General features: G+C 45.6%; 1 protein-coding gene and 1 long non-coding RNA gene across 6 annotated transcripts; one reads left to right on the forward strand and one right to left on the reverse strand.

The window, feature by feature from the left end:
• Positions 1-170: 170 nt before the first annotated feature.
• On the reverse strand, positions 171-1,712 carry LOC130199950 (uncharacterized). The gene is made up of 3 exons (XR_008832916.1): positions 1,626-1,712; positions 1,473-1,548; positions 171-475 (listed from the first exon to the last, which is right to left on the reverse strand). It is a non-coding gene; the product is annotated as an uncharacterized LOC130199950 (long non-coding RNA).
• On the forward strand, positions 1,549-8,277 carry LOC130199949 (specifically androgen-regulated gene protein). Of its 5 annotated transcripts, none has more exons than XM_056423822.1 (4): positions 1,549-1,639; positions 5,590-5,781; positions 6,277-6,427; positions 6,577-8,277. In XM_056423822.1, exons 2-4 carry the CDS (start codon positions 5,677-5,679, stop codon positions 7,944-7,946), a joined length of 1,626 nt encoding a protein of 541 aa, XP_056279797.1. In that variant the 5' UTR covers positions 1,549-1,639; positions 5,590-5,676; the 3' UTR covers positions 7,947-8,277. The 5 variants fall into 5 exon arrangements, with proteins under 5 accessions (XP_056279797.1, XP_056279796.1, XP_056279798.1 ...); XM_056423821.1 differs by lacking the exon at positions 1,549-1,639 and adding an exon at positions 2,216-2,306; XM_056423823.1 differs by lacking the exon at positions 1,549-1,639 and adding an exon at positions 2,310-2,379.
• The last annotated feature ends 1,224 nt before the right edge of the window (positions 8,278-9,501 follow it).

Here is a 9,501-nt window from a genome sequence, read left to right on the forward strand (position 1 = left end):
TCAGATTTACCCGGCTCCAGGTTGTGCATTGGCATTATTTATTTAGTTTTCCAGTAATGGAGCTGCTGGCCCAAAAACAACTTTATGTTGTCTGTGACACCTTTTTGTTTTCTGGAAACAGGAAGCGGTTATTACACTGTCGTTATACAGAAAAAGTATTTCCCTTAGAATATATTTAACATGACCTTTATTCATCACCTGCACAACAGCTACCTCATGGTATGTAAAACAACAACAAGTGCTGTTGCAACGGTGACTGATGATGATTTATGGGGGGCCAGATATGAATGTGAATGTGCACGTCTGCTCAGGTTTCAGAGATGTGCGACGGACGTCACAGACGTCTGCTGCTGTTCTTGGAAAACCGAGCGTCTCGTCACGGCCTCATCGTGAGGCTGACATCGTCAGACAGGTGTGCTTTGTTCTCCAACGCAGGAAACAGGCGCACACTGACACGCTCTTCACAGCAAGCCGCCTGTAAACAAGCAGAAGAGCTCGTAAAACACGCTGGTTCTTTTTAGGATATACACAGGACGCGGTTGTATCGTGCCACTTCTAATTTATTCAAATGTAGTTTACACGCATTGACTCAAAGCTTTATATATTTGTTATGAGACCAAATAAAACAATTCAGGATTACCAAATTGTTGAGATTCCCCAGGCCTGTGCTCATGCTTTGTTTGGTAATGATTATAAATGTAATAAATTCCTTCAATAATACTCACGGCTTCTTGTTCTGAATAAATTATTAATCTAGAATAATACACGTTACTTTGAGAGAGGAATCGATACACAGAAATTGTAACGTCGATTGCTAACTTGTTGACAATACAGTCCATTGGACAAGGTGAGCGTCATTCTGGAGGACGATAAACAGAAGTCCATCGTTTTGGTCCAAAATTAAATATTTCAACAACTGTCGGATGGATTACAATGACATTCGTGAGAGATATGCAAGGTGAGAGAGGATGAACTCCAACAACTTTGGTGATCCGCTCACGCGTTCAGGCCTTTATGTTCCAGATGATGTATCTCACAGACTTTCACCCTATAGCGTCTCCATAAAGTTGGCGTTTGGGGGTTTTAGTGGAAATATCTCGTTAAATATCGGATGGATCTCTGTGAATTTTTGAAGGCTCATGTGAATTGTCATGATTTGGTTTATCCCTCAACTTTCCTTATACCGTCTCGACATGCTGACTGTGAGCATGTTAGCCTGCTGATGTTAAAGCACCCTGCCGTGTTGCAAAGATAAGTAAACCAATAAGTACAACTTTAAAAATGCAAACAAATCTAAAGATTTTTTTTATTATTTACGCTTCCATTTCAGTATTTGATTTTTTTTTTTTTTAAGTTTCTTGAGTTTATTTGGCTGCTGTTGTTCCATTGGCTCCTCCGTGGAAACCTCTCGATCAGACGCGCGCTGATTGGCCAAGAACACACCGCGCATGTCCGGAAGCGGACCGACTCACCTGGCTGCAGCAATCTCCCTACCTGTGCCGTGAGTTCTCCCTTCGTGTAGTTTCACTTCCAGGAGCAGAGCTGCTACTGTCGGATGGGAGAGAGGCGATTATGGACTGACTTCTATATAAAAAAAAATAGATCTTTTATTTTCTTCTACGCACTCAAAACATCTGCGGTGAGTTGTTCAGTAAAATACTTCCGGTTTCGAAGTGAGTGTTTCTTTGTTTTGTTTTTATGCAACAACAAAAAGAAGTTCGTCAATGCTTTTTCTGAAAATGCAATCAATCTCATTTTAGAAAAAAAAGTTTCATAAAAATGCTAAAGGCTTTTATTTTGTAATTTTCTGTAGCTGTAGAGGTTATAAGAGAGCGACCGACCCCCCCTATCGTCCTCTGTCAGTTAGCAGCCTGGGGTCGACTGAGTGGAATACATAATCCCACATAAAACCAGCCTTACTCGCTCGTCATGCTCCAGAGCAGCTCACATCTCTTCACAAAGAGCACACGCTGATCACCTCATCGCTGACTATTTGGTGGCTTAGGAGAGATTGAGTCAGGGAAAGTACAAATATTTGCACATGAATGTCAATAATACAGTCTTCTTAGTGGGACGAGATGCCAAGCTAAACATTAATGAAATATGTCTGTTCTATTGTGCAACCCACAAACTGCTGGTGTTCTCATTGAACTTGTGTTTACTGTTAATCATTACATTCGTGAGCTCTATAGGCTGCCCTTGAATGAATACTTCACATATTTTGGACCACTTTTTTTCCCTTTTATCAATCGCTATATTTCTGCGCTGAGGATTCTTTGGATAACTGTGCAGCTGTTCATCTCAAGGTAAACACGGAGGCCGATCCCCCCTTCTTTAAAGTGTCTTCCGACTTGTGCTTCGTGCCGAACACCCAGTCAGGTCAGAGCGCTCGTCTTTATTTTTCAGAGTTGTCTATAAAGACGTGAAAGCAAGCAAAGTGACATTCCTGACTCAGCTGTGGGTGCAGTGAGCTGGCGTTGGCGGGCCCCGGTTTGGACAGTTTATTTCTCCCTGTGCCAAACTAAATGGGAGGGACAGTAATTAGCAGCTATTAAAAGCGTTCACGCGGAGGCCAGCCGGTGTTTTGTCAACAGGTTCTTGCAGCCAGAAAACATGAGGGAATGTGGGTGTTGGTGATCAGGGTTTGTCCTTGCTGTTTGTCATGTCAACAAGACAATAACGTCATTGTTTTGGGTCATCTATGATGCCACGGTATGAAGCACTCACTAAATATATACCTCTCACTTTGTCTTTTTTGCTGTTGTTGTTTTGTATTGTAACTTACTTGAATCTTTAAACTCTATATTTTCTTAAAGCAAGTGAGGAAATTCTAGTGCAGCTTTGTTGTTTTCCAAACACAGCCATTCCTTTCAGGAGGAACAAGTTCATTTCTGTTGGACACCGTTTAAAATGTCCACTGCACTGTACCTTCAGACGCAGATCACTTCGAAAATGAAGAAAATTAAGATTTAAGTAATTAAAGTAATTACTGATTACTTTAATTAGTAATTAATTAAAGTAATTACTAATTACGTAAATCTTTTTTTCCAATGGCACATATGGGGTTTGTTTTGACTGATTTCGGCCTCTGAAAATCCTTCAAATGGAAAATTCTGCGAAGGAAAACTGTTCATAAATCGCGAGTGCTCTTCATTTTAAGGTCAACAGCCCAAAAATGTAGCATGACAAAAGTATAATAGCTTAGGTGGTGAAAGGTGAAAAACATTTTTAAAATGAATCAATAAAACCGAGGTCATAGCCAGGATTTTTAAGAAATCCCGAGGTCTAAATCCTGGGGATTCAGAACGGTTTGATCAGAAATCAATAATTAGAATTTCTGCAACGTCCCGTCTTCATGCCAATAAATATTGTACCTGGTACCGCATGTCAAAAAGTAGACGTATATAAATATATTGAGTTTAAAAAAAACTTGACTCGACCTTATAAACACCGTTGAGATTTCAAGGTAACAACAAAAAAAAGTACATGGCCCGGCTGTCCTCGACGGCCGCGACAGCCCCGTCGTCACCGATCGACCTTTGACCCCGTTTGAGCTGCTGCTGACAGAAAATGCATTACACCTCGATTTCCTCCAGAAACATATACCCTGTATCGCATATAATTGTATTTAGTAGGGTCTCTAACCGGCAGAGCAGACATTTTATTATCCGCGACCGAAGGAGTGTCTGTTCCTGGCTCGTGCTCCGGTCATTACTCCGATAACTCTCGGCCCTCGTGCGCCATCCGACTCTAGTAGCATATAAGACCAAGAGAAGCAGAACATTAGCTACTGGTCACACGAGACCATATGGCTCATGACTGATTTGTTGCTTATTTTAACAGTCATAAAACTGTATTCCAAAGTGTATCTTAACATAATATATTATTGGGCTTCAACGGTCTGACCCATGAAGTGGATATCTTCCAAAACATACAGCCTCTTTTAGTGACAAAGTTCACTTTTTGTCCTGAAAATACCTTTTGGACCTTTTGGAAGATAATAAAAATAGATAATAAAATAAAATGAGGACTGTGTCCCATCATAACAGCAAGTAAAACCAGTTTAAATGCCCATAAGGCACATGGCCATTGTTTTAAGACGGGCGTGAGAAAATGTAAATGTTTGTTTCGCAAATTCACCAATTAATTAATTTACTGAATGAATCAATTTGCATAAATGGTTATATTTAATATGTCAGTGACGGCTCATTCGACATCTTGAATAGGAGAGCTGTTGCATTCACGAGCATCATTTAGGCGTTGGCTGTAATTCATGGCATTTATTCATCACGTTAATGGAAAGATTAGACATTAATAGTTGTTGCTGCGGTGCGGACGAGCCCATTGTGGGGACTATCGAGGCTCGTGGTGTCTTGACGCAGGTCGTCAATCAGCTGAGCGGGATCACTGGAGACAAACGACTCCCCCCTCCACGATTTATTCCCTCAATCCACAACCTAAAAAAGGCAATCCAGATCCACGATGACCCCCATTCATCGTCGCCGGCCCGGCTTGTCGGCAGCTGCCATCGGGCCGCAGATTGAATGTCCCGATGGCCGGGAAGAACAATTACAATAAATCCTTTATTCCATCAGCTGTGACGGTTCTGCAGAAGGGATTGTTTAACCCTCCTGTTACCTTCACATTTACTCACATATTTTACCCTCGGGGTCAATTTGACCCCAGCAATTAAAACCTCCAGAAAATTATTAGAATTAATATTGTTTCCCAAGTTTAAGTGCGAGGTACTTTATGTTTGTTTGTTGACTACCTAAATAGCCCTTTAAATATATAAAAAAGTTGATATTTCTTATATGTTTGACACAGTGAAAAACCGCCTGGGGTCAAATTAAACATTGAATGGGGTCAAATTGACCCCAAAGAACACCGACGTTAAACATTGAATGGGGTCAAATTGACCCTAAAGGTAACAGGAGGGTTAAATAGACCCACTTGGAGCTCGTCTGCCCACTCTTTACCCGCCACTCAGCAATAGTGTTTTGACTTTGGTCACTTTAAGACGTCTAAAGGAGATATATTTTCCTCATGTGTGTATGTTTCTCATTCTGTCTGTCTGAATATACCTGCATGCTCCTTCTGTCTGAAACGGTCCGTTTTAGGCTCGTAAATCAGCAGCTTTATTTCCTGTCAGCTGATGTCGAACATAAACCCTGCTACCAGAAATAAACTGAAAAACTACGCGTCATTGTTTTGTATGCTGTGTATTGTTTTAAACTATATGTCAGTGCTAATCTAGGGAGGTCAGTCTTTGCGTCCGGAAACTGAAAACGCACCTTTTCCGACTATATCTGGAGTAAAACACAGATTAGCACTTCAGTGGCACTTGAATAGCTCTTATTGTGCTCCTTTTGTAGTTCGACTATGTTGAGGAAATGTTTCTTTCATGTATTCTTGTTGTTCTTAGTTTGTACTCTAGGTTGAAATGCACTTATTGTAAGTCGCTTTGGATAAAAGCGTCTGCTAAATGACATGTGATGTAATGTATAAAAGGAGAAAGAGATGCCACACAAATTTCATCTGATTTGGTCAATTTGTCCCATTTTCTCCTCGACCCTTTTTTCCCTCCAGATTCTTCCCCAGACTCGATTCCTAACGAACTCTTAACGCAGTCGGCTGAGGACCGCGAGGCCCGGGTCCCGCCCTCTTCCCTGTGCGATGCCGAAGAGCGACACGTGGCCAGGCGGCGTTGCCATGCAATCCGCGAGCAATCTGGACAGCGCCGGGAGCTGCGACAGTGTGATCAGCGCCAACTCCGGCTACGTGAGTGCCGCTGCAGACGCGGACCTTTCTCGCTTCGTCGCATAACACATCGACGCACTTCTCCCAACCAAACGTTCCTTTTTTTTAACGACAACGCTTCTGTCTTTTGGTGTAACGTTTTTTTTTAAAGTGAAGAACTGAGATCTGTGCATCGGGCTGTGGCGAGAGAAGCCGGGAGGAAGTGATCCCGTTTCATGGCGCGGAGAGAAGCCGTTAAAGGTTTTTCAGCCGGAGATTTCTTTAAAAGTTCACATGCACCGGCAGTCACTTGAAATATATTCTTCCGACAGGCTGATTTAGAACGAAAGCTCGCCGAGGACAGGACGGGCGTGTTAAGATGAGTCATTCCTTTGCTGCTGTTTGAAGACCAAACAACGTTGACCCGTCTGGACTCCGGTGGCCGTGTTATGGGTCGAATGGAGGGCGAGTTGAGAACGTGTGCAGCTTCTTTTTTTTTAAAGGGATTTCACAGTCTCCTTCTTCTTTTGTCTGCAGAGTCAAGACAGCATGGAGCACTTATCTCCAGAAGAAAGGGCGTGCCTCATGTATTTGGAGGAGATGATCGATGGGCTGGAGGTGCAGGAGGACAGCGGATTGTCCAACGATGAGTCAGATCCTCCGTTCCAGGCGGGCAGGGGAGCAAATGGTATGTTCACGGTCTTGAAATGTTACGTTTTTGCATTCTTAAAAACGATTTCGCGTCGATAAGCACACTGGAAAAAATTTCGCGAAAGGTGACGTCAATACCTCACAATACTAATCGCAGTAATTGTGCTTTTTTTCCCCCCCTCTCAGACGTTTCCAGTTTAAGGTCTGATGCGTCCGGAGAAGATGAGACATCCCAGTTTGGATCCAGAGCGTTCTTCCCCGAAGACCGAGCGGAGCATCGCGCTCCGAATCCGACCTCGGCATCACCGATGAGCGCGATGACTCAACCCAAACCGCCCGCTCCGGATTTTAAAAAACACCCGTTAGCTTCTCAGTTGTGTGTATCCCAAAACGGAGACGGCCACCTTCAGATCGTCCCGATCGTCGGTCTTTGTCCCGGCCCGTCCGACGAGGCCTCTGCGATCGACGTGATCCAGCCTCCCTCGGACTTCATGGATGAGCCGGACCTTCCGCTGCCTCCGACAATATCCGATGAGCCCGCAGCAGCAGCAGCTGTGGACTTGGAGCAGCTACGCCAGAGAGCCCTTGTGAAGAGAAACACCGTGAGCTCATCTCTGACCCCGAATCATCCGAACCCGCCTCGAAAACGGAGTCTTCCGGTCCTCGGCTCGGATCTCCCGATGAGCGCTCCTCCCGAAGCGCTCCGTAGTCCGCCCGCCGTGTACCCTAAGCCCAAGAAGCTTCCCGCCAACATCATTCTGAAGTCGCACAAGGGGACGGTGACCATCTCCGAAGACAACTCTGGACATTCGGTGCCCACTCTCAGTGAGCGGCTCTCGCTGGACCCCCAGAGGGTCCACGTCGAGGCCCTCAGAAAGCTCGGCCTGCTGAATGCAGACGCAGATTCAGGACCCGCCCTGAGCCCCATCCTTTCTCTCAAACCCAGGAAGTCATGGACCGGTCCTCTTTCTCCAATCGGCCCGAGGTCGCCGCACACGCTGACCTTCACGCCGCCGCACCCCTCCGCCTACAGACCCCCTCCTGCCTCCCCCACGGCGTCACCGTCCGCTACCTCCTCGGCTCGGGCGGTCCTGCCGGCACCTCCTGATTTCGGTGACTCGGATAATAAACCGCCCGCCGATGCAGACGCCTCAGAGCGCCCTCGCACCCCTACCACCCTGGTCCATCATCTAATGTCACCAAAGGTCGCCGGTGTCAAATCGGCCACCCTGGAGCGCTCCGGTCTGGGTCTAAGCGACTACATGGCGAGCCAAGACTCCACCGACGCCGCCGCTTCCATCCTGCTGCATCGGAATAGGGCGCGCCCGGCTTCTCTGGGGAACCAGAATGAGTTTGCGAGCGCGGTGCGAGAGGGTCCGCCGGGGGACCGAGTCGCCAGCAGACTGCCCGAGATCCGGAGGTCCCTGCCGGCCCAATCCGGAGGCTCTCCGAAGCTGCCCCGATCGCAAGGGATCAGCGTCCTGATCTGCCCGCGTGCAGAAAACGGAGGAGAGCGCCGCGAGGCCCTGAAGAAGCTGGGGCTGCTCAGGGACTGAGGCGGCCCACGGACGCCCTGTTTGGAAGTCTATATCTTTAAAGGAACAACAACGGAGATTAACACAGGATTGATGAAGGCAACGCAACGCTTTAGGGAAGCAGCGTAACCACATAATTTCCGCATTTTTCGTTCTTTTGTCCGCGTTGAGCGTGAAACCGCCTCGTGCGCCTTGACTGTCGAACCCACACTTGTTCCTCATATCCTGCAGCCAAGCGTCGTTTTGTTTTCCTCCTCGTGAAACTGTCAATCAAGAACTTCTTGGATATTCACTGACGCTCTCTGTCTGTGCGGATGTGGTTTTTAAATTAAAAATGCTGTCACTTTTAAAAGTTGTTTTGTCATTATGTTTCTTGCGTGGTAGGAACTTCTTTTGAATGTCAGTGTCTGCTTTCACGAGGCCGGTTCTCCTTTTCTAGACGCTTTCTTTTCTTTTTTATGGCTTCGTTGATATGTGCACTCGACGGCATTGAACCCGTGTATCGCTCCGTGCACTTTGTCAAAACAAAAGATGTTTGTATTCACAATGCCAGGGCGTTGGTGAAATGAATTAATATGTGGAAACGCCTGCTCTGCATATCCAGAACCTGTAACTGAAAGCATAGTCAGTGGCCACTAGGTGGTAGGAATCTGAAACATGCCGTTTGCATGGTTGCATAGTGACACACACGTCATAACATAGGAGTGTGTTACAGCACACCTGTGTGTGGTGCCACTGCGAGTATATCTTGATCTCTATATGAGTGGATCTTGCAACTTACACACATTTTTTTTAATCATTTCTCTTCTACGTCGCCTCACTTCCTCCGGTGGCACGCGATGTGTCGGCCCTCGCGTGCCAGATCAGAAAAGGGAGGCCACCGGTTTTCTGCCTCCGCAGCTTTTATCCGATGCGATGGCGAGAGAACCGGCGCGACCGGTTTTCTCACCTCCCCGACGCAGCATTTGTGCAACACCTTTTCAGCTCACGGTGGCACTTTTACGAGCAGACGGGATCCCCATGAAAAAAAACTGTGTCCCGCTGCTTCGGGCTATTCTTTTTTTAAAGAGACAACTAGATGTGCTCCTTCCTGCCGTCAGTGTTAAGTTTAACCTGCTGCTGTGAAGAAGTAAGTCATTTGAAAGACGTTTCTTTGAATTGGGAAACACAACGCAGATGTTCTAGATCTTTTCTAGAGGCCTGCCACATCAGAACACTACCGGTAGTTTGCTGGTGGAGTGTGTCCAAACTGATAATGATTACGTTATCTTTTCATTGTGACGTGAGATCTACTTCACACATGGGCGTCGGCTCTGAACGACGACTGCATCGGCGCCAAGCTTTTGGTTGTCTTGATCACACCCAGCATGCATTTTAGTCTAATTATATACAAAACTATAACTAAACAAGACTATAGGAAAAACTATACATTCTTTGTTTCCATATCTTTCTTTACATTTTTCCTAAGGAAGTGAACACCTGATCTGCTAAGGAAAAAAAAGGATTTTTAGCAGTAAAGCTGAATTAGACACAATTCATTGTACTTTTAAGATGTAAATGATTGCTGTGCTGCAGT

This window comes from Pseudoliparis swirei, chromosome 9, assembly GCF_029220125.1.
Source record: "Pseudoliparis swirei isolate HS2019 ecotype Mariana Trench chromosome 9, NWPU_hadal_v1, whole genome shotgun sequence".
Taxonomy (NCBI): domain Eukaryota; kingdom Metazoa; phylum Chordata; class Actinopteri; order Perciformes; family Liparidae; genus Pseudoliparis; species Pseudoliparis swirei.